The sequence below is a fragment of the Choloepus didactylus genome, chromosome 7 (genome assembly GCF_015220235.1).
Source record: "Choloepus didactylus isolate mChoDid1 chromosome 7, mChoDid1.pri, whole genome shotgun sequence".
NCBI classification, from domain to species: Eukaryota; Metazoa; Chordata; class Mammalia; order Pilosa; family Megalonychidae; genus Choloepus; species Choloepus didactylus.
This window is the reverse complement of record NC_051313.1, coordinates 148,688,738-148,714,883: the sequence shown is the minus strand read 5'-3', so window position 1 is coordinate 148,714,883 and position 26,146 is coordinate 148,688,738. Positions and strand designations below refer to the sequence as shown.

The 26,146-nt window shown below is 39.7% G+C and overlaps 1 protein-coding gene across 3 annotated transcripts in view; it reads right to left on the bottom strand.

Moving 5' to 3' along the window:
* LYRM4 (LYR motif containing 4) overlaps positions 1-26,146 on the bottom strand; it is a 144,973-nt gene that overhangs the window by 61,744 nt on the left and 57,083 nt on the right. Inside the window, exon 3 of one of the 3 annotated variants that reach the window (XM_037844231.1) lies at positions 13,663-14,590. The exons of the other annotated variants lie outside the window; for them this stretch is intronic. Coding sequence (XP_037700159.1) covers positions 14,369-14,590 — 222 coding nt within the window. The 3' untranslated portion in view covers positions 13,663-14,368. Of the gene's footprint in view, positions 1-13,662; positions 14,591-26,146 lie in introns of those variants that run through there. 3 annotated transcript variants of the gene reach the window in all.

Genomic DNA, 26,146 nt, shown 5'->3' with positions numbered 1-26,146 from the left:
GCATAACTCAATTTCCTAATATACATGCAGTAAATGCCAGTTTACTTCCTTTCAGTCTATTTCTAGGAAATAACCTACTGTGATAGAAGATCACATTTCTATAATAAATAAATGAGAATGAAAAGATGAAACTAAGAATTACAGAAAAAGATGAGGCTGTTTAACGGAACTACTAAATTAAAAGGCTAGATTGACAATTTTAGTGTTATTCTTCACAAATTATAAAGCTGTATAAGATTGTAACACAATTAAAATTCAAATTTAAATAAAAATAACACAAACTGTTGAAGCAGAATATAAGTTCTCATATATTAGAATATCAATTGTTGGAAAAGCGCTATCAGAAGAACATTTTGTTCTGTTTGTATTTATCCTGACTTTTGCAATGCAGTTCAAAGAAACAGAATTTTTAAGGACTACATTACAATAACCATCACAACACAGACATATGAAGTAGTGCTGAAAGCCATCTGTGGAAAAACCTTTTTAAACTACATTAATTATTTAGAGGTTTCATTTAAAACAGCACAGAGGTTACCCAATAAAATCATGTCATGATCTGAACAGTGCAGAATGCTGAGAGTCTTTGATAGTTGCTGTTTTTTAATTAGAGAAGTTGTAGGCTTATGAAAAATAATGCAGAAAATAGAGTTCCCATGTATTGCCACCATCACACAGTTTTCCCTAATAATAACACAATGTATTAGTGTAGTACCTTTGTTATAAGTGAGGAAAAATATTATAATTATACTATTAACTATAGTCTATAGTTTACATTAGGGTTCATGGTATTGTACAGTCTCACTTTTTTTTTTTTAATTTATGCTACTAACATATAAACAACCCCAAACTTCCCCTTTTAACCACATTCAATTATATAATTCAGTGTTGTTAATTACACGCATAATGCTGCGCTCCCATTACCACCATTCGTTACCAAAACTTTTCTATCACCCCAAGTAGAAACTCTGCATCAATTAAGCATTAATTTCCCATTCCCTATCCCCACCCCTTCCCCTGGTAAGCTATATTTTCGTTTCTGACTCTATGAATTTGCTTATTCTAATTATATCATACAACTGAGATCATACAATATTTGTCTTTTTGTGTCTGGTTTATTTCACGATGCTTCAAGGTTCACCCATGTTGTTGCATGCATCAGAACTTCATTCCTTTTTACAGCTGATTAATATTCCATGGTATGCATATACCACATTTTATTTATCCTTTCATCTATTGATCGACACTTGGGGTGATTCCATCTTTTGCCAACTGTGAATAATGCCGCTATGAACACTGGTGTGCAAGTAACTCTTCAAGTTCTTGCTTTCAATTCTTTTGGGCATGTAAGTAGAAGTGGGATTGCCAGATCATATGGTAATTCTATACTTAACTTTCTGAGGAACCACTATAGTGTTTTCCAGAGCAGCTGTAACATTTCTCATTCCCACCAACAATATATGAGGGTTTCTATTTCTCCATATCCTCCCCAACATTTTTTATTTTCCATTCTTTAAATAGTAATTATTTTAGTGGTGGTGAAATGGTATCTGATTGTGGCTTTGATCTGCATTCTCTTAATGGCTAATGATGTTGATCATCTTTTCATGAGCTTATTGACAATTTGTATATCTTCTTTGGAGAAATTCCTATTCAAGTCTTTTGACCATTTTTAAATTAGGTTGTCTTTTTGTTGCTGAGTTGTAGGATTTCTTTACATATTCTGAATATTATACCCTTACCAATTAGGTGATTTCCAAATAGTTAACTTCAACAGCATACACAAACACTGTTCCTATATCCTCTGACTACCCACCCATTTGTTGTACTTGTTACAAATTACAAATGATATCTTTACACATTGTATGTCCAAAAGCATAGATGTATCATTATTTTTTATGCATTTGTATTCTAAAAACCTGTAAGAAGTAAAAAGTGGAGGTATGTACCAAAACTTACAATACAACAGTACTGCCATTTATAATTATCCAAATGTCTTGCTCTACAGCTGTACAAACACACAGAAACATGGTCATCAATTTAGTTTAACTTTGCTTTGAGCTCCTTCACAGGCTAATTCCTCCACATTCAGCTCTACTGTATCTCCTTCCTTATTAATTCTCATAAAACTGGTAAATACACTGTTACATATTTAACCTTTTTAAAATGCTTGTTTCCTTCCTTCAACTGGTTTATCTGCTTCTGTTTTTTTAACAATCTTTCTTCTTTATCTGCGATAGCACTTTGCTTGGTGCTGGGCATGCAACAGGCTCTGTTCCAGAAATCCATTTCTGGAGAAATACATTGCATTTTATTTTTGGCTATGAATGGGGTATACTTTTGTTGTTTGCTTGTTTAAAATGCTTGGCTGTTCTGATAAAAAACAGCTGTGGATGGCAAATAATAGATCATTGTATCTTATGTCAGAAAACACTGAAATGCTCAAAGACTAATAGGACCATGTCAAAGGGACCCAGGTACTGGGCAGAAAGATCTCACATGGGGAAATAGAGGGCAATTTGAGCATCAAAAGAAATAATAATGGATTATAACACCTTGAATAAAAAAAAGAGTCCGTGAGTCAAGAGTGATACTTAAAAAACAGGGAGAGGAGAGAAGAAGGAGGAAAAGAGAAAGCTATTCTTTATAGAAGAATACCAGCTAGTTAGAAAATCACCTTTTGCAAAACCTATGAAATAATTAATTCAGGCAAGGGCCATCATCAATAGATGCTAAAACTGGGTGAAAGGCTGTTGCACACTAGGACTAGATATCAAATATCTAAGTATCAAATATCACTTACTAATTACAAGGAGAAAGAGATCTTAAGTGAGAGATAAAACTTAGCATCCCCAGTGATGGGACAAACTCATGGTATGTGCCTTCTGATTTAAGGAAAGGGAAACACACAACAAACATCACTTTGCCAGAAATTTTAACCCGAATCTAAGCATGTGGATAACCAGATGAATTTGGATTGCAGGACATTACATAAGGCAAGTGGCTTGGACTTTTCAAAAATCAAATTTAACAAGAGCTAAAAAAAGGAGGGGGATGGTCCAGTTAAAGGAGATGAAGAATATGACAACCATGGACCACCGGTGTGTTGATTCTCTACTGATTCTGAATGGCAGGGGTTAGGGTGTGGAGGGCTAAAGGATATTTTGAAACACCTGGAGAAGTTTGCATAGGATTGTATATTAAATAATATTACTGCATCATTGATATACATCTTGGGTGTGACAGTAGTACTGTGCTTATGCAGGAGAACGTCCTTGTTCTTAGGAGATTCATGCTGAAGAGTAGGGTTAGGGTGATTGTTATATGTGCCACTGACTCTCAAATGGTTCAGGAAAAAATATACAGAGAAAGCGACAGTGTTAGTGATAGGGAAAGAGAGGGAGGAGAGCAGGAGCTTGTGCACATGAGTGAGAGCCAGCAAATGTGGCAAATGCTAACTGGTGAATCAGGGTGAAGGGTATAGAGAATTTTATTATATTATTTTTGAATTTTATATTCCTGAAAATTTACAAAATAAAAAATAGGAAACAAAGGCCAATGTTGTTGTGGCTCTTGCTTGCTTGGACAGTGTGATGGTTAAATTTATGTGTCAGCTTGGCTGAGTTATGATGTCCAGCTGTTTGGTCAAACGCTGGCCCAGTTGTTACTGTGGGGGTATTTTGTAGATGGGATTAGCATCTACCATCAGCTGACATGAAGTAAAGGTGATTATTCTTGATAATGTGTGGATGGACCTCATCCACCAGCTGGAGGTCTAAAATGCAAAGAACTGAGGGGACTGGAGTAAGAAGGAATTCTGCCTCAAGGTTACAGCCTCCACTCCTTGAGTTTCCAGACTAAGGAATTCAGACTCAAGACTTTGACATCGCTCTTACTGGAATCTCCAGCCCTTGGCCTGCCCTACATAATTCAGATTTGCCAGCCCCCACAGTCGTGTGAGCCATTTCCTTTTAAGAAATTTCTACATCTGTATCTATACATATCCTGTTGTTTCTGTTCCTCTGGAGAACCTCGATTAACACAGACACTGTATCTTCTGTTTAAGAGAGCAGTCAGGGAGATGATTTGATCATTTTGGGATTCCGTGGGGAGGTAAAAACTGGTCAGAACAAGAAGCTGAGTGACATAAACAACAAAGGATTTGAGCAAAACTTGTCAGGCAGAGTACATGTGAGCACTCTCTAACTATGCAAAAAGAGGTAATACAATGGGACTTTTAATGACATGGCCAATAATACAATCAAATAAATAGAACTGAATAAATATACAAGGTTATATAGTAAACCTATTCCATGCTGTTGGTGTGCTTTGTGCAGTAAATCTTATTGTATCACTACCCTGCATTAGACCCTATACTAAATGAATAAAACTACACACAAAAGGACAAGTATTGTATGATTCCACTTAAATGAAATATCTAGAATAGGCAAATTCATAGGGATGAAATGTAGATTAGAGGTTACCAAGGGCTGGGGGTGGGTGGGTGGGGAATGAATGGGGAGTTACTGCTTAATGGTACAGAGTTTCTATTTGGGGTGATGAAGAAGTTTTGGTAATGGATGATGGTGATGGGAGCAGAACATTGTAAATGTAATGAATGCTACTGAACTGTACACTTAAAAATGGTTCAACAGGGATATTTATGTTACACATGTAGTTACCACAATAAAATTAAACAAACAAACAAGCCAAACACATACTTTCTCCCTCCAAACTGGGCATGTATAAAATCTCTTTAAACTGGATATAAACTTTGACTTACTAATTCTATTTCCAGTAATCTATCCTAAACGAATAGCCAAATAAGAGCACAAAGATAAATTATTCACAAGGGATGTTCATTACAGCATTATTTAAGGAACCAAAAACTGGAAGTGACCAAAAACTGGAAGTGACCTAAAGGTCCAACAATAGGGGACTGGCTAAATAAATTAAGGTTAGGGCATTCAGCAGTACCCTATGTGTCCATTTAAAAATGATGATGCAGGCATATTCTTATTAACTCAAAAAACATTAAATGCAAATAAAAAATAATTTAAAATTTAAATGTAAATTAATTTTAAATCAGGGAATCACAAAGGTAAGTCATAAATGATTAGTGGAATTCTATTTACTCAAAAACAAATATCTGCAGAAACAGCATTCTTGAAGGATATATGTGAAAGTAATATTTCATAATTTTTTCCCCTCAAATATTATAATTACAGATTATCTGTGTAGTAAAAAACAAGGAATATTCCCCTTAAATGAATCCTCCCAATGCCAAAAAAATCCCTAATCATCCATCAACATTATATCTCTTTGTAGCTTCTACCCTAACTCTCTCCTTTTCTTGTCAGGTAAAACATTAAAACACTCTATTTCATAAAAGCCCCCCATCCTTTCAATTCCTACATTTACAAGTAGGCATCACAAAAGCCATTCAGCATCTAACATTTGGAAGACTGTTTTCAGTTCACAGTTTATACCTCCTACTTGAGAAAGACACTCCAATGTCAAGCAAAAATGAACAATGAAAAAAAAAAAAGGAGGCTAAAAGAGTGCCGGGAGATATTATTATAATCAGGAAAAACTCGAGATGTTTAAATTTTGCAAAGTGTCGATATAAGAATGAATAAGCAGGTGTTATCATTTTGCTGATGCTTGTTAAGCAAGTGCATAAACATTTTCAGAGACCAAAGCGATGAGACAGCATCTTTCTGTGGGGGGATTTCTCATAAAGCAAAATGCGGAGGTTTTAAACCACTGTTATTTTAGGTGCTGAGATTTCCCCTTGCTTTCATCAAAGGTGGTGGATTTATGGAACATCTTTAAATTGATTTTATTATTATTTTTAGGTCAAAGGTATAAGGAAAGAATTATGAATGGTGGGGAAATCTACTCAGACTTAATCAGTTCTAGTACAGAACACTGTAAATTACTACTCCATTGGAACAGGGTCCATAAACGCAACAGTGACATGTGCACAGCCATGTGGAGCTGTAGCCCCAGGTCCAGTGTCTTAGGGACACACGCCTGGCTGCAGGGTGAAGAATCCCTGTACCACGAACATCCCTGGCTGTGTACTGGGAGCCTTCCCCATTCCCAAAGGTGTTCTGGAGACACAGTAATGACCAGGTATGCACAGGGGGCCTTCTTGATCCCCAAAGGGGGTTCCAGAAACACCAAAGACAGATTACTGGACCACCTGGAAGCCATCAATCGGCAGTTGATCCAAGTTGTACAAAGGGAAAACCTGAGCTTCAAACGTACACACTCAAATTTACACATTCTAACATGCTGTGAAAGTCAGCTGACACATGGATTGCTACTGGGTGGAAAAGCTTCACCTGAAGAGAATCATTCTCAGAATGCCCAGAAAAAGAGCAAAGGAAAAGGGATTTGTCAGTGCATTTCTCAACACTTTCAATGGAGAGGGAGCCCTGCACCACCAAAGCACAATGCCCACAGTTCTATGAAAGTTTTCCTTCCTATTGCTGGGATGCTAGATTCACTCATCTGCCCCTGATCCTTACCCCATGTGCAATGAAAGTTTAGCTCTGCAGAGTGGGGACCACATGGGGTTACTGAACTTGGACCAAAGGGCCCCTCAACATCTGACACTGTGCTGCTCATGACCCAGACACAGAGTACACCCTGAAAATTCTCATGCTCACAAGGTCGAAATGCTGATGTGGGCCTTAATTCTGAAGGCACATGTTAAAAGATTTGGGAAATTAAAATTTTTTACTCATAGTTCACAAACTGGTTTGTTATGCAGGCATGGCTTTTTGATGATTTTTCAGAAATAATGATTTGACCCCTTTCCCATCTCCCCCAAATATAACAACCAAACAATATGGTTTCATATCAGTGACCCACAGGGCTAGCCCCCAGCTAGGTCTGACACCTTGCCTCCAGAAGATAAACACAATAACCTCCCCCAGATTATCTTAAGCCAAGTTGATAGCTGCTTCTTTACTGTCGATAAATCTATTTTCTAATTACACAGGAAGATATGTTTGTCTTTGGCCCTGATTACACTAAAAATACCAGAAGCATCATTGCTTTAATGTGCATTATAGAAACATGACTCCCCAAGTGAATCTGATCCATTAATAACATCTCTTTAACTGCAGTCTAATGATTTTTGCAGACAAGTAATAGAAATATTTGATGGATCTTTTCAGCCATCTGTCCTTCCTTCTTTCAATATGAATTTGTCAGCATGTAATGAAATTTGCTGTGCTCTGTGCCATTACACGTTTGATAATGCTAACACAGCAATTAGACATATCAACACTGCCACATGCTGCTCTGGGCATTGCTCAAGGAACTAGAACCTTCTGTGTGGAAGATGCTCTTAGGCTACCCTGGAGGCGGCCCTGGGTTCTAACCCGAGCAGCAACACATTCAGGTAGGTTCTCAAGTTGTATACAGAAAACAAATCAGAGAACAAGAAGAAACATATAGCTGCATTAAGCGTGAAGTTTAAAACTGAAATCCTTTCCTTTTAAATTAACAATAACCTGTATTAACATGTTTGAAATTCAACTAAGTTATGCTGTTGAAGAGAGCAGTTAATGAGTACAAGGTGGATCAATAATACATTGGTTCATGTTTTAAGTTTTTTCCCTTTAAGCATTTACTATTTACTGGGTGCCTACTATGTGCCTCTGTGGTCAATTTTTCTGAGAGTAGGGCTCATATTTAAATGCCCATGCAAAAAAGAAAACCATCTGAATAAAGATGTATGTCTTAAAGTAATGTACCAGCTTTCAAAATACAGCTGTAGCCTGCTTTAGGATCAGTTAGACAGAGAGCTGGCTTTAGGCAGGAAGCTGTCCTAGGGGTACTAGCAGGTTCCTCGCAGCACGAGTTGGTGTGGATTAAGAAGGCTTGTGACATGATACTGGCAGCTAGACTGGGTGACCCTGTTCCAAGGCTGGGGGTAAACAGGAATCTCATGGGGAAGCTCCTGGTGGCCACTGACGCCCCCTTCTGGGTTCTTGGAGGACTGTGACCCTGTACCCAAACCAAGAAGGGCTCCTCTTCCTTCTCTATTGTTGTTAGACCTGACCTGATGTTTTCTATGGTAGATTGTTGGGAAACATTCTTTGCCTTTAAAAAAAAAAATCAAGTTATGGTAAATGAGGAACTAGGAGTGTCCCACAAGCAGCTCTGTGTTTAGATTTCATAATAAATTTTTATAGGGTACAGTGAACAGCTCAAAAAAATATTGGAAAATCATTAAAACTTCACCTTCACTGAGAGAAAAACAAGTATTTTTACCCCTAGAGGGCATTGGCCATATTACAAAGGATGGTGCCACTATTAAGATCAATTATTGTTGTTAAAATGAGAATAATTCCATCTTTCCCCAACCCTGGCCTCGTCCAGAGGTGATAATGAATAGAACCCAAGGGAAGTACAATGAACAGTGAAGTGTTCACAGAGACTCAAGTTACAGAAATGAAAATGAAGACCATTCGGTGGATTCATGAAGATGACGTTTCCTCTCAAAGGGATGGGGCTACTGATGGGCTGAATTAAAGATAAGTTCAAGGGGGCAGGGAGAAAAGTAAAGCTTTAGCTTCAGATTTTCTTTTTTTTTTTTTTTTTTCTGATGAAGCTGCAAAACTTTATTGAAGAGGCAGGGTATATATACTCTAAGGTAGAGGGAGTGGCTAGTACAAACGGGTGGCGGCCTAGGATTGGTGGCTGCAAAGGCGGGTGGCAGTCTAGGATTGGCTGCTGCTGTTGCTAGGGCGGATGGCAGATGTAAGGCTAGCACAGGATTGGTGGCTACTGTTGCTGGGGTAGAAGGCAGGTAGTAAAGCTAGCACTCTAGGCGCAAATCTTAGGCGCTAACGGCTATCACTTCGTAGAAGGCTGAGGGCAACTTAAGCCGCTATTGCATCAGCCCTAGCGGTCATGTTGCATATCTCCGGCATCGCTGAGGGTGGATTTTTTTTTTTTCTTTTTTTAACAGATTAATTTAATAGAGAGTACTGTTTAACACACATGCTAAACATTGATGGTTGGTGCACTTATGAAACCTTGAACATTCCACAATTCTGGTGAGTTTTCTTTTTGTTACTTCTCAATTCTAAGTATTTTTCAGTATTCATTTGATTTCTTTTTGATACGCGAGCATTTTTTTTCTTAATTTCCATAAAGGCATGTTTTTAAAAATTTCCACATATATGAGGTCTTTAAAAAGTTATTTTTTGTAATTGATTTTTGAGTCAAATTGCAGTATGTTCAGAGAATGTGTTGTACATAGTACCAGCTACATGATACATGTTGAGACTTGTTTTACAGCTTAAATATAGTCGGTTTTCATAAGTGTTCCATTGCATTTCAGAAGAACATAAATCAATAATTAATGGTTGCATAGTTCTCTCTGTATACATAACCATTAAATCAAGCTTGCTAATTGTGTTCTCAAATATTCTATATACTTAGTAAGTTTTTTCTCTACTTGACCTATCAAGTGCTGCTAGAAGTATGCTGAATTCTCGCACTGTGATGATAGGTTTGCCCATTTTCCCTTGTAGGTTGAATGCTTTTTATATTTTAATGCAATTTTATTAGCTATATATGTTTAGAATTATTATATGTTCATCACAAATTTAATCTTTTATCATTTTATAGTGACTATCTTCACCCCTAATACCGCATAGTTTTTTTTTTTTTTTAATTCAGTTTTATTGAAATATATTCATAAACCATACAGTCATCCATGGTATACAATCAACTGTTCACAGTATGATCATATAGTTATGCGTTCATCACCACAATCTATTTCTGAACATTTTCCTTACATCAGAAAGAATCAGAATAAGAATAAAAAATAAAAGTGAAAAGAGAATACCCAAACCATCCCGCCATCCCACCCTATTTGTCATTTAGTTTTTACTCCCATTTTTCTACTGATTTTTTTTCAATTTTTTAACTTTGTTTATCAAAAAATTAAAAACAAACAGGCAAACAACCACCAAAAAAACCCCACAACATTTCAAAGAAAGCAATGGATTAAGGAAAACAAATAACCTAAAATAACTACTTTGCTTCCAATATGTTCCTACCATACCCCAAGAAAATTAATAAACCATGTCCAAACAGAGGAGTAAGAAAAACAAATAATCTAAAATAACTACATTGCTTCCAACATGTTCCCACCATACCCCAAGAAAATCTTTGTCTTCCTATTTTCTTGTAATTTTTAGTTTGTCTTTACAGTGATAGTCGGTGATTGTGAGATCCTATATGCATATAATAAAAACAATCCTATATGCATATAATAAAAACAATGGATGTCATGTCTAGGACAAGTCTAAAAGTCTAACAGATATTGGAAGAGTTGAGAATATAAAATGTAAGCCAACCCTATCAAGTTCCTCTTAAATCTTATACCCACTAATCATTAAAGATCTGCTCATTAGCCAGCTGGGCTTAAAGACATCATTGTATCTATTCACACACTAAAATGCTGGCCATCCGTGTGCTAATTACTGATGGAGGAAGGATGCCTTCCACTTACTGAGGCCCTGGGCCCTTATTTAGATGCTTTAAAAACTTATTACTTAAGCCATGCAGCATTTAAAGAAGGAGGGGGCACTCCAGACCCCAGTGTGGAGATTTATGTATGTAAACGTGAATGTGCGATCTTAAATATTGCCTTGTTTTGTGAGTTTTGGGCCTTTCCAAGAGGGGCTCTAGAGTCACTGCATAAATGATAGCATAAACCCAGGCCCAAAGATGTATTTTGCTGGCTCACAGCAACATTTAAAAATCAAATTTCATTTAAAAATGGGAAGATCTTCCTTTTTAAGTTCAGTTGGAATTAAGAACTGTTCCTTTAAAATGGACAAATGCTTTCCAGTTGGCCACAGTTTTCTCCACTCACATTTTTTACAGATGCACTTCTACTCTGCCTACTTTACCCCGCTATTTCCTGCTTGACCTGGTGATTTAAGGGGTAATTGGATGGACGTGCATGGAGTTCCTAGGCCCTTATCCTTGAACAGGAGGGTGGGAGGAAAAGTAAAAGCTTAATTTGGCAAAACCATTCTTCTGAGGATTCCAGGACAAAGGGTCTCTGGTCACAGAGACTTTAAAACATGGTCACAAATTCTGTGACACTCCTCCCACTGAGAGTTGGGGACCTATATCCCACCCCTTTGCATCTGGGCTAGTGCCTGCTTTGACCAATCGAAAATGGCAGAAGTGATGCTATGTGACTTTGAAGGCTAGGCCAACAAAAGCCATGGAACGTCTGTCCTGTGCTCTGAAGTCTGATCACCATATAAGAAATAGGGCTACTTTGAAGGCTGCCATGCCATGGGGAAGCCCAGGCCACATGTAGAGGCCATGGGCAGATATTCCTGTCAGCAGTCCCAGCTGATCCCAGCCTAGGCTCCAGACCTGAGTGAAGAGGCTTCCAGATGATTCCAGCCCCCAGCCATCTGAATTATCTCCAGTGGGTTCATCTTCACAATGGAGGCCAACATGACCATCAGAGACAAGCCATTCCCATGGTGCACCTCAGAATTCCTGATCTACAAAATTCATGAGCATAATAAAAGGGTAGTTGTTTTACTCTGTTAAGTTTTGGGGTGGTAGCAAAGGATTGTTGGAGCAGGGCCTGTGGAATACTAAGAGAGTATCTGAAATGTTGTGTATGCATGTGTTGTAAATGCCACTGTTAGTTAGTCTCCGCTGGGTTTGAAGCCTTATTAGAGACATTCAAATCACAGTCCTCAGCTATCTGCACTGTTCCTTTCCTTCTCAGGAACCAATGGGAAGGAGGTTACCCGGGCAGTTTTCAAAGTCTTCACCCTGATACACAGTGTGGTTTAGAAAACATTCTTGGCTGTTCCCTGGCAGAGGGCTGAAGCACCAAAGGAAAGTTTGTCTGTGTTATTATCTGTGGCAGATTTTTCTTTGAAAATAAAGCCTTAATTTCATCTTCAGAATGAGGATAATGTCAATTGATTACCTATTTATTTCTCAGGTGTTAAATTTTTTTGGTGAATTTGAATCTCAAATTTCAAAAATTTTAGAGAATATGATTTTATCTACATTGGCATGGAGGCAAAGGATATTATTTCTGAAACCTCTGAAATATTTTTCCAAGTTTTCCATAATGTAATTATATATAAGCAGTGAACTACACAGGAATATGCTTTTTAATTCTCTTAAATAACACATTTCATTAGCCTTCATTTTGTTTAGAGTTGTCGGCTCTTTGAAAATCTCCCAATGATGGATCCTGTGCTGGTTTGGATGTATTATGTCCCCCAAAATGACATTTTCTTTGATACAATCTTGTGAGGGCAGATGTATTAGTGTTGATTAAGTTGGAATCTTTTGATTGAGTGTTTCCATGGAGATGTGATTCAATCAACTGTGAACCAAACATTTGATTGGATTACTTCCATGGATGTAAAGACCTCGCCCATTTAGGGTGGGTACTGATTTAATCACTTGAGTCCTATAAAAGAGCTCACAAACTGAAGGACCTCAGAGAGGCTGTGAGTGACATTTTGGAGAGCATCTGAGAGAAACACTTCGGAGATGGCTGCTGAAACCAGACTTTTGCTGACACTTCGCTCCAGAGAAGCTAATAGTGAGAACAAAACACCCCAAGAGCAACATCTTGAAGAATGCACAGGAGCTGAGAGAGGGGCTGGAACACAACCCAGGATTAGCAGATGCCAGCCATGTGCCTTCCCAGCTAACAGAGGTTTTCCAGAAGCCTTTGGCCTTCCTTCGGTATAGGTATATGCGTGTTGATGCCTCAGTTTGGACATTTTCATGGCTTTCAGACTGTAGCTTTGTAACCAAATAAACCTCCTTCTGGTATTTTGCATAACAGCAGCATTAGCAAACTGGAACAGATGCCCTACCGTGTAAATGTTATAAATGTGTGTAAAATGGGATAGGCTATATGAAGGAAAAATCTGGAAAAGTGCTAATACTACTGCACCATCAATAACTGAAGGAGGGCTACCAGGATCTAATGTCTCTTGCACATGTATCTAAGATAGCTGTGCTCTTGACATTTGTAATCACTGCTGACATAGTTGTTATTTTTGACAGTATAAGTCATAGATGATTTTAGAAATTTCTCAACTTTACTTTTCTCAGCTAGGTCATAGCTTGTTTAGGCTCTCCTCAGGATGGCAGACAGAAGTTTTTCTAGAAATTAGTGATAGGGATAATCACATCCTTGGAGAAGGAGCCCTACATCCAAACTTTTTAATTGCTTGGAACTAAAGGATCTGACTAGAAAATCTTACCCTGTTCTGCATGATGATTCCTTGTTAAGCACCACATTCCTCTTTAAAAGCATAATTCAGCAATACACAGGCTCTCAGGTGCCAACACAATTATCACTGAGTGAAGGATGCTCATTTAATTTACTTCTAGACTGAGTCCTCCTGTGTCATCTTCCCATGACTCACGCTGCTGTGACAACTGTCCTGCTGCTCTGGCCTGAGGAGTATTTTAAGTCTTTTCTTCAATCCTATTAGCCATAGCTAATATGTCCTTATGGCACTAGGTTATTTCAATGACTAACAAAAATATAAAATCCAACGAGAGTCCCAGGGTACTCTAATGCCTTAATATCTTCTTCGAACAGTTTGAGGGGATAAAGAACAAGTGCCCACAGGGTAACAGTGTCCATTTTGTACTACTGCAAACAAGTCAGGTGAAGTGCCTTTATGTAGAGATGAGAAGTGACGAGCAGGAAATGAAGACAGATTTATTTCAAGAAATATGCTAGACCTCAATACTTTCCTGTCACTTTGGGCTATTAGAATGCATTCCAGGGAGGGTGTCTTTGTTCAAGACATTTCTGGAAAGTCATTCCTTGCCCTAGGCTTCCACTCTGGTCAACACATGCCACTCTTCTCACTGTGTAATTTAATTGTTTGTAGGAATGTCTTCTCCCAAGATTGTCAGCAGTTTAAGAGTAAGGACTGGAATTGCCTTTTCATCTCATACATATCCCAAGTGTCTAGCAGAACACTTGGCAGCACAGTAGATATTCAATATTTATTGAATGAATAACTCATACATTCCTTTGCATGATATCTATGTTGCCAAAGTTTTATTCTTTGAGGGTACATTTACATTTTGGAAACAGTGAAAGTCTTCCAGAGTCAAGTAAGAAGAAAGAGGCTGTGCTACTATTCAGCTTTCTTATGCGCACTGTAAGCTGAAACCAAAGGAAGTTCTGAAAGGGAAGTTTACTGGAATAAACAGGTAGACCCTTATTTTAGTTTGCTAAGGTGCTCAAAGCAGAGACTATAAAACGGGTTGGCTTTTAACAATTGCTATTTATTAGCTTACAAGCTTACGTTTTGAGGCTGAGAAAAATGTCCAAATAAAGGCACCCTTCAAGGTGATGCTTTCTTCCTGAAGACTGGCTGCTGGCAATCCTGGATTCCTCTGTAAACGGCAAGGCACATGGCGGTGTCTGCTGGTCTCTCCCTTCTCCTTCTGGGGCTTTCTTGCTTTCGGCTTCTTGCTTCCATGGCTCGCTCTCTCTTGGTGTCTTCATCCCCTTAATAAAGGTCTCCAGTAAAAGGATTAAGACCCACCGTGAGCCACATCTTAACAGAAGTAATCGAATCAAAAGGCCCTAGCTGCAACAGGTTTACACTCACAGGAATGGATTAGCTTTAAGAACATGATTTTCTGGGGTACATACGGTCCCAAACCATCACAGCCCTTAAGGTGAATAATTTGAAGAATAACACTTGGATATAGAAGTTCTCATATGGTTCCTAAAAATCATTGCTCAGGGATTCTTAAGCATAACTTTGTGAGGAAATAAAGCTTCTAAAAGTAAACTCTTCATTTTCTGCAGAAGTGTGTGTATGCATTTATGTGTGTGTGTGAAAAATACAAAAATAATTTATATTGGGAAGTTTCTTAATGGACATTATAATATGGATGGACTTCATATTCTGCAATCTGTTATATTGGGACATTTCGTTTTTCCATCGTGGCTTCCTGTTCAATATTCTTCCCCCTTCTTTTCTTTCTCTGGTCTACAAAGAATTAGAAAGACCCAGTCTTGTTCTTTCTCTGCCTCACATGTTCCTGTGGCAGTAATTGTTGTGCTGGTTTCAAAGATCTTTTAACCCAAGTCCCATGGAATGTAGGAGTGTGGAAAAATGCAATCATAGGGAAAGGATCCAAAGTGTCTAAGAGACAGAGTAGGAAAAAATGGAAAAAAAAAAATCAAAATGATTAAAAGATGGTATTTTCAAATTAAGATTTCCTTATCAAATTTTTCTTTTGAACAGAAGAAAGGATGAGGCACCTTTATCATCCCTAACCCTGCATCCTCATGCCTAGAGAAACAATGTGCCTTGATTTTCAGAACCCAGTGAAGCCAGGCTGGAAAATGTTAGCCACATTTTGGTGCCTTACATCTATAGAGTAAGTACGGTTTTGAAAGATTTTTTTACGTGTATTACCTTTTCTGACCCAGAGAGATGTAGGAGAGAAACTGAGTAAAACTAGGTGGGGTCTTCTCTGGTTATTCCTCCCTGCCACAAAGAGTTAAAATAAAGTGAGTTCCTTTTAGGGAAAGTAGGTATACTGGCGGTTCAAATTTGCCGTTTCAAAGCGGAATCAAGTGTCTGTTTGCATCTGCATACACACACATGGGTGTGCAGGTACATGCCCTTGTAAGGTTAGAGAATGATAATATGGGCCATGCTTTCACTGATCTCACTGAGGATCAAATGCACAATTGCAAAGAAAAAAAAAAAAGGAAAAAGAAAAAAGAAAGGAGCAAGCAGCCCTCAATAATTCAGAGACAGGGTTTCATCAGCTAGATTTTGTAATATTTGTCCCATGATGCCTACATCCATTTTAGATTACGGCTCTGCTTACTGTTAATTTCTTACGGTGTTTAATCATGGAGCTGTGACTATGGCGGCTGGAGTCTCATTATGCCAGGCACACAGGCAAATCAGTTTCCTTTACTTCTAGTCACATTTTGCAGTTTCTCAGGTGGAAACAAACCAGCCGAGTCTCAACACAGAGCCACAAATTACAGTTCAGCTGAATAAATAGGCTGGCTTACCTGGGTGAAACTGAGAATGCTAGCATCTTCTACAGGCTGGTTCCTGATGAAATCTGCAGAGCTGGCACTTTTTATACCACCTGTTTACTCCACCTTTCCCAGGGCCACCATGTGTACACAGGTATTCACATGTGCACAGGTGTACGAGGTGGCAGTCCTGACCCTCCTCCCAAACTTGTAGCTCTAATCTTCTGAGCTCCTTTCTTTAATGACTTCAGTACCCAGCTCAATGGTTTCTCACCCACTCACTCCTCTGCTAGCATTTTGAGGGTCTTCAGCAGCTGTGCTAATGACCCTCCAGACACAGGTCCTGCTATCTTTAGATCCAGTGATTCTCACTGCCTCCTCCTTAATTTCACCTCCTATAAGGTATGTTGCAGCTTGGTGCTGCCATTCAGAACTCAACCAAGCCTCAGGTCTTGAAGTCAACCCCCTGCCCTCACACTTTCTCAGTCTTTCAGCCTGACTCTTAATCCTCAATGTAACCTCTGGTTCCTGGATCCCTTCCATTCTCACGGCCTCTCTGCCCCTTCCAGCCTCAGAGCTGCTCTGGCCAGCTTGGGCCTCGTGAATAGTCAATGCGGGGACACTCTTATGGGTGCCCTGGCTTTCCTAGACTTCTATTGCTGCAACTTCCTTTCCAATCCCAGCCTGGGGAAGATGGCACCAACCACTCTCTCCATTTGCTCCTGGCCCATGCTGTTGCGGATGTTGCAAACAGGACTGATTGGTCTTGCTACTAAGTTATGTTATTCAGCTTTAATTTAGATATCTCTGCTGTGCAGCTACCTTCTTATCCCTTCTTAACCCCTGAGCAGAGAGCTTTGCTCTCATAATCTTTTCAGCGGATTGAAGATATATCAGATGAATTTTCATACCCAGAAAACCAAAAAGTGTAAAAGAAATTATTTGTATGTTTCAATACCTAGTTACAATTTTTTTTACAGTCCAAACCGCAAAACCAAGTTGAAAGATGAATGACAGAGTAAGAGAAAGGAAATGTGAGCTTTTCAACTTCTTTGCTACAGAACTGTCCTACATGTCTTCTTATCTATTTTATTATCCTTCTCTTCTCTAACAGCTAAATATTTTCCCCCTTCTTTTAGGTTCCATGCTTTCCCCCGGTTGCTCTAGGCTGCTGTTGCATTGTTTTCTTCCTATTCTTTACTGTCTCCAGTGACTTCCTTTGCATTGGCTTCTTCCTCTTAAGTCAATAAACACAATAATATCTTTACATACTTAAACACACACAGACACAGATAAACAAAAAACCCAGAGAAACCCACTCACCCATTTCCTAGATCCTCAAACACCAGCTCTGCTCTCCCCAGCTCGTCACTACCAAGCTCCTCGCCCACACCTGATGCCTTCGCTTCCTGATCTCTCACCTGTTCTGCACCCTCTGGGAACTGGAGTCTTTTCTCTTCCAGTGAAGGTATTCTTGGAATTGCAGATGGTCTCCTTTGCCTCTTTGCAGACCTCCTCAGTAAGTTATCCCGCCAAACGCCACTGCTTGAAATACTCTTCTAGGCTGCCTTTCTGCAACGTGGCCCAGACTCAGGGTTTCACCTGTTGTCAGATAACTCCCAAACACAGGTCTCCTGCCATGCCCTGCCTCTGAGTTCAGGTCTGCATTTTCAACTGCTTGCTGGACACACTTATAAGACACATTGCTGACATCTTAGATTCAGTATGTCTCAAAGAGAACTTTTCCTACCTTTACATGGATCCTGTCTTTTGTTCTCTTTTGCCGATAAATGGCACTTCCACTGTCCCAAGCAACACAATACAACACACACACACACACACACACACACACACACACACAGTTGTACTGATGTAACAAGACAAATGCATGTATATAAAGGCAGCTGAGACGACTGCCTTGACCAGGTCCTGTGACCCAGTATTCATTTTCTTTTATTATTCATTTTTTTTATTATTAAAACCAAGAAAGGTATTACTGTGACACTTCTGAAACCCTAGGATTTGATCAGTAAAACCAAGCATAGAAATAATGAAGACTTGAGTTTAAACAATGGTGTTGATGTTTCAGAATAGGTTCAAGTGTAAATACAGTGATTGGCTTTGTAATGACTATTTTTGGGTTGTTTTAGCTACTTGTCAAAGTCTTTGAGGAGTTTAAAAGCAGCAGCTGTATTAGATTAGTAACTGCTTTTTAAATTGGCTAAGGAAATAAAATTTAGCTTTTAATCAATGCTTAAACGTTCAGCAAAGATCAGTTTCAAAGTCTCATTTCTTGGATATGTAAGTTTAATCACAAAATCAAGAACAAACTTAGCTGTGGCCAAAAGCCACCCCCTGGACATTGAAAACCAATCAGCATTGGAGCGGCACACTTCATGCCTGTCTCTTTTTGTCCTAATGGTGTTCTAGAGTTGTGAGTTTAGATGGAGGAGTCCAGGTGACCAGCCCCACCTGGGAACTACTGAATCAGGATTTTGGAGTACTGGGCTTGGGTAAGAATAGTTCAAACAGGTGATTCTGAAGTGCATTCCTGTTTAAGGACCACTGTTCTGACTCTTTTCAGTTACCAGTGTGGCCGTGTAACACTTAAATAAATCATTACCAGTTGAACCACATTTTGCTCAGCATTGATGGACCTTCAGTATTCTTTAGTTGAAATGCATCAATTTTCAAAGAGGCCATAACCTGGAAGTGGGGGATATTTTCTGTTAGAGGGATGAGTATGTGTGTGTGAAAAGATTTAATGTGCATTCATGTTTTGTGTTTATCATTTAGCACTGGCCATCTATAGTTACAGAGCCATAAATCTTAGATTTTAAGGGAGTATACCTGACACTCGTCTATTCATTAGTGGCTGGCCTCCCCCACCAACCGCCACCCTAGTTTGATCTCCATGTTGAGGTATGTTCACCCAGCAGTCAACGTGCATTTATTTAGAAAGGCAGACAGGGATTGAGCCTCCAGCTGGGTAATCCAGAGCAGAAAGCTGAGCAAACAGTTGTAGGAAAGAGAGAGAAAAGAAAATATGCTGCTGTGTGATTTCTACCCTTTCTACTGATGTAAAAATGAAAGGTTTTGGTGCTCTCCACTCCTGCCCAGCCTTCCCCATCTGCTGTTGGGGTGAACAGCTTAAATATGTAAATGTGTGATTCTGCAGTCCCCAGTGGCATACCTGGCTCTTTTTAAATTTTAGTTGGTGAAAATGGGTTATATAGTGTCTGGTACATTAATAAAACAATAAATGGTAGCTGCTATTTATTATTATTGTTGTTGTCATTACTCTATAACTATTATACAGTGAACACGGGTTTCCTATCCAAAAGGGATGAACAGTGCATCAATGCAATAATCCTAAAAGATCCTAGTTGTGAAACCTATTTTGGGAGAAGGTGCCTACTACCTGGTAGTTCTGTTAAGCCTGTACGGTGTCCTATTTTGAAGTTCACATCAGACCTTATTTCTCCTCAATCCAACACCCCACTTCCCCTCCTTCAGATTCCCTAAACCTGGGGCCCGGAAGTGGTCATTTCTCTCCTGCTTTTAGCAGTATGACTAGAAATAAACCAAATTAGAGGGAAAGGAATCTGACAACTGAGTAAGAAAGCCTGGCTCTTATTTAGAGCTCTGCTTGAGTTGTTCAGAATAAAAGACTCAAAAGTCCTATCTTCTTGAGTCTCAAAAGATTTCCTATAAGGGACTTAGGTATCTGAGTCCATTTTCTTGCCTTCAGACTTGCCGGCACTGAAGACAAATGCTTTTCCATACACATCCTCAAAGATAATGATACTTCATATCCTGAAATGTCCACATTTTAGGTGCTGTATAGTAAAATAAACAAACAGCCCCCCAAATTCTAAAGCAGCATAGAAATGGTGAGTGACAGGGCATTTCACAATGAAGGTGTTCAAAATGGTTAACAGGACAGTCTCCCCTCCTTCCTCAAAAGAGGAGGAAAGTTTCTTTCTTTTTCCCCTTTAGAAGGGAACAGATATTAAACAACCTGATGTTCAAATGGGACTGTGATGGTTTGGAGTTTTTATGGAACCCAGAAAAGATCATGTTCTTAAAGTTAATCCATTGCTGTGGGTGTAGACCTATTGTGGGTGGGACGTTTTGATTAGGTTATTTCAGCTGAGGTCTGCCCCAGGTGGGACCTAATCCTCTTACTGGGGTCCTTGAGGAGAGGATAAAAGACAGAGAAGACACAGGAAAAAAGCTAGAGGCGCTCAGAGAGAAAAGCCAGAAGCTAAGAGAGACAGAAGCTAAAACAGAGAAACACACTGAAGTGCAGAAAGCAAGCCACAGATGGAGCAGCCAGAAGCTGAAAGCAATGGAACCTGGGAGAGAAGGACCAACAGACCCCGCCATGTGCCTTCCCATGGGAGAGAGGGGCACCAGATGCCAGTGGCCTTTTCTTCAGGGAGAAGGTATCGTTCCGTTGCTGCCTTGATTTGGACATTTTCATGGCCTCAGAACTGTAAACTTGTAAGCTAATTAATCCCCATTGTAAAAGCCAACCCATTTCTGGTATATTGAATTTTGGCAGCATTAGCAAACTGACACAGTGACCTATGGCGGCAAGCATGCTTCTATTAAGATTTGATTTTGCTCTGTAGAGATGCTGTCAAAACCACCCAAACAAATGGAAAAGACTTGCTTATATTTTATAAAGATCAATCTTATTAGCACTTTAATGAACTTATTTAGGCCAGGTGGTGTTCAGAAAATGGAGCTGGTTCTCCAGAGCAAATACACAAACAGGCTATCGATAACTCTTGAATTCCTGCTTTCTGTTTTAGGGAAAAGAAGACCCTTTGGTTCATATGCCTGACATTCTAATGTCCAACGCTGTTGCCCACTGAGCCCAGGCTGTGTGTCTTTGGTGGCTAAAGCACTGTTCTAGGTTCTGGTGTTCTGTTCTCTACGCACTTCCAAAGGGCGGCAAGTAAACAGCCAGTGCAGACATCCAAAGGAAACACAGGGCACTCCGCAAGTGCAGAGAGCACAAATAGGATCAGGTCGCACCTCTGATTAAACCCTGAATGGCTCCTCCTTGGGATAAAGGCTAAGCATGGATGCAAAGACCCATGAGATCTCAGGCTCCTGCTGATCTCCTGTCACCTCCTGTCACAAATGCCCTGGCCTTCTCCTGACTCCTACCTGCCCCTTAGCTTCTGGGAGCCTGCCCTCATTCTCTCCTCCTTCTGTGTGTTCCCCAGCCCTCTTGTACTAACTTTGCTTCATTATAATGGTCTTCAATGAATGACTGAATGAACAAATGAATGAACAAGGGAAGCTGTGTTTGCAGTGACTAAACAATAACTAGGTGCCTGCCCTGTGCTCAGCACTGGGAGAAATGGAAAGTGGATTGAGCCAGGGAGCCAGCATCGTGCAGGAAAGAGCACAGGCATTTCAGATGATTGCAAGGGGGAAGTGTGTGTGTGTGTGTGTGTGTGCAGGAAAGAGCACAGGCATTTCAGATGATTGCAAGGGGGAAGTGTGTGTGTGTGTGTGTGTGTGTGTGTGTGTTTCCAGAACACATCTTGCATTTCTGAAAGAGTATAAGCTTCTGAAGAGTTACCAAGAAATATAAGGAAGGGATGGGTTTTGGCTTTGAATAGCTCTGGGTGAAAATAAAAAGGGAATACAAACACCCCTATTTGTTAGATGAGGTATATGTGAAGTGTAGAGTATAATACCTGAAACAAAGCAAGTACTAGATAAGGTAAAATCTAATCTAATCTAAATAGAATCCTACCTGGTACCTGCCCACGAGAAGGTAGGAAACACAGCCCTACCCAGAGGCCGAGAGACAGAAGTGGCTTCCTAAGGCTCCTATGGGCCGAGTCCAGGCTTGTCTGCTTTCCATGACTGTGCCCTGAAGCACCAAACTCAGGTGAGATGTCCCAACTGAGGAGCACCTGTGAATTGTCTGAGGGTCAACTGTGGGGACAGTGGTCATGGTGGTGGATGTGGTCACTGGGAAAGAGAGGGTCTGGTGATGGGACCTGGGGGTGGCCATGCTGAGGGACAGAGAAGGAGGGCAGCCAAGGAGGCTTGGACAGAACTGCAGAAGGGAGGAGAAAGTGCAGGCAGAAGTCACAGGGTCAACTGCACGAAGGCAAAGAAGTTGCTGGTGACAGCTGGGACACCAGTTATCTTGGCAAGCACAGCTTCAGGACAGTGGCTTCGGATGGCAGTGGGTGGCGGAGTGTAAGGGAGGTGAGGAAGTGGAGCTGGTGAGCGCAAATGGCCTTGCAGAAGGCAAGGGAAAAAGAGATGGGTGGGAGCTTGACATGGAGGCAAAGAGGCCAAGAGGAAATTTCTGGATGTGGGCGTCTGGAAGATGTTTTGAGGAGTGAGAGGTGGAACTAGTGGAGAGGGAGAGGCTGAGGTTTGAAGCGAGGGAGCAGCTGACGAAGCAGGGTCAGCAGCCTTCTCGAGGATGAAAAGGAGGCTCCTGAGAGCAAAGACAGAACTGGTCACTGTGGTACAACATGGATGCTTCTTTTTGAGGCAAGATGGAGAGAACTGAGGACTTTCTTGACCAGTGCCCTTGAATTTTTAGTGAAATAAAAGGCGCTTGGTCTATCAAACTACCAGAAGAGAATATGAGAATCCAACAAAAGGTCACCAGATTTTGACATGAATTTGCGGGGACTGTGAAATCCCAGCCACCAGGGACACGGCTTCACAGGCGCCTTGGACAGCACAAAACAAGGTGGTACTCTAAGGTAACCCTGTTGACGATCATAACTGTTCTTACCAAGATTTTAAATTTGTCCAAAATGGTTAATAATGATGTTATAAAGAGTTTAAAAGCACCAAAACCCACTCACCCCCAAAGGAGGCTAAATCAGTTGTCCAAAAAATGAACACGTTTCATCTAATACATGATTCTAATCACTGTTATTCCCAAACATAGCCTTTTCCAATAGAGTACTGTTGTGTTGAATAATCTTTATATAACAAAAGTTGCCCTGACCCAAAGAAAAGTAAAATGCCTGGGCAAGAAAAGTAGAATGCCAGTGGCATCTCCACTTTTAAATGGAGAAAGGCAAATAAAATTTATTAAGATTCCTAAGGTTCGTTAGTAATTTAATGACAATGCCAGATTTGAATTAACAGTCTGCTAGTTTCTAAATTGCCTCGAATACTGCACAGAAGGATTACAGCTTTCCTTGCTTTAATCTGTTTCATAGGATTTTCCTGAAGCCAGTTCTGAGTTTATTTTGAAACAACAAAGTATGACTTTGTGCACTTATACACAGTGTAGACTGTACCTGCAGAAGTCTCAAGAAATTCCTTAACAGATCAAAGTAATTGAATCTTTGAGTCTTTTTGTTTGTTTGTTTGTTTTGTTAAACATTTGACTCAAACTGAGAATGCTCAAAAAATTTTTTTTTTTAACAGCTTCTAAATAGTCTCTTTATATACGGATGTATTGTAGCACAATGTAACTGCTTCGGAAAAACCCATTTAGAAGAAAATTCATTTGGTATTCTGTGGCAAATGTGGCAAAGATGTTAACACTGGTAGACTTAGGTGCAAAGTAAATATTCATTCTTTTACTTAAACTATTTAATGTGCTTCAGAGAGTAGTTTTATTTTTCCGACCAGGAAGCCATCCCAGGTATCTGTCAGCAGTGGTGATGCAGCCTGAGTGCAGGCCCACCTTTGAGAGGGTGAGTGACAAACCTCTTCAGAGTTGGATCTGCAAGTTCATCAACATTATCCGTATATATTACAGGCTTTATGGAATTAGGGTGAGAATTTTAAAAGGCAACAAAATGTTGATGCCTCCCAACATTAACAAACCAAGAAGTGACTTCCAGGCAAAGTACAGAGCCCATGACAGTCTCAGTGTCAGAAAAGGCAATGGGCTTATGATGTAAAGTTTGTGTGTACTTTGCAGGACCTTGTGAGTGACATTTAAAGTGCTGTCACTTCAACTGAGGATGAGAACTTCTGGAAGGAAGGCTGCCTGAGGGCAGGAGAGCAAAGATTCCTTGACAGAGAGAATGAAAGGGTGACATGATGAAAATAGCCTGGCGTACAATATACTTTCTTCTCACATGAGTGGGCAATAAGCTCTATTTTCAGCTTATGTGATAATTTTTCCATAAGGTGCACACTTTACAAATGCCTAGATGATTTCATTAAGACCAGCATTTCTGAAGAACACTTCCAGTTGTAGCTTGAAAGCCACACTACCTGAAGAAACAAATAATGGAAGGGAAGGGCTCTTTCACTCTTTCCAAAGCATCTACTCTTCCAGTTTTAGAATGGCCAGATCGGGGATTTCATATGGCCAGACCAGGTCAACTGCATGAGCATTTCTGCTCTTCCTGTTTTGGCTTGTGAAAAAGAGGCAGCAGGTGATCTTAGAGAAGACAGACCAGAGGGAGGGTGGAGTAGACATTCCTAGATCATCAGAAATGCAAAAAGGCAAACTAAAGTTGTCCTCTAATAACCTAGCAATTTAAGGTGTCAAGGGACCACATCTATGGCTGGGATGGATGGATGCAGCCGAGGAAAGGTGGCCAGAGATACTAACGACCTCCCTAGGTGGAAACTCTGAAAGTCAATCAGCACAGGCCAGGGCAAGTATCACTACAGAAAGGACTTAAGGAGACTTAGAAAGGACCCTACTAATCAAAGCCTGCACGTATGATTAGGTTAGGAGTTAAGAGGATAAGGGTAAGGAATCCGAGAAAACAGAGAGCATCTAGGTACTTATAATTTCCCAAACTGTAATAAAAAGAAGATGAAAATTAAGGGTTCATGTTTAATTTCAGCTGTTTTAATAGAAATATGGTCTGCTAGTTATGCATGTGAAGTAGGCTATGCCTCTCCTCAAAAGGTTTATAGTCTTATCTTCCAGGCCTGCAAAAAAGTAACACTGCCACTGACGGCAATAAACTGGATCCCAAGGAATGCCTCTAAGGAGGGAAGTCATCAACAAACTAGCCACAAGTGCTGAAACAATAAATCTGAAGTTATGGAGTAACATTAAATGTCATGTTACATGTGCTGTTTTTCACTCACTATCCTTGCTCTTTATATATTAAAAAAAACACAAATAAAAACAGAAACAGAAACAAAAAACCCACAAGCCCCCAAAATACACATAAGAGAAAAGCTATGAGATCTTTGTGATTTGGTAGGAACAACTGCACTGATTTCATGTAATAGTAAAATAACTAACACATATAAAGTGCTTTCAAATTCATAACATGTTTTCACATTTATTGTCTCCAACTTCAAACCTAAGATTTACACACTATTCTACAATGCTTTTTTGGGTACACTCCCCTCTCCTCAAAAAATATTCAGGTATTAAAATCTGAATGCAATTCTTCACTAAGGAGAAATTCCTGCTTCCATCTGTTTCATCTTCTAAGTCTATATCTCATGTAACAGGTAAACTTAGAGAATCCAGAAAATCATAGAATGTTATAGAACTGTGCTGCCTAATATGGTAGCCACTAGCCACAAGGAGTAATTTAAATTTAAATTAATTAAAATTAAATAAAAGTAAAAATTCAGTCCCTCAGTTACAACAGCAACATTTTTCACTTAACAGTCCTTAATTTTAAAGTTTCTGTTCTCTGGCAAAATGATGAGGAGCCAAGAGATAATGTGTGCTGCAGCATTTTTGTCCTGCAAAAGCAAACAAGTCGAATCTGCTGAATATCTTTGGTATGAATTATGAATATGTACATACATGCTTACACATACATATGATTCCATATATGTGTATATATGTTTATATAAAACATAGCTGATGTCCTATAAAAGTTGCTTTTTGTAGGGCATCCATTCATCTAGACATCACTGTATTGGGCAGCCATTCCTTCCTGACTCTATATCTATCATTTTGTCTGGGCTGGAAATTACCTCATCATGTCATTACATCTTGAGAATTCAATAAATCACACCACGTCCTCCAGATAACGACTCCTGTGCCTCTGCTGTACCAGCATTTGTGCTTATTCCTTAACTGAAAGGATTAGGTATGGCTGGAGTCATACAACGGATAGT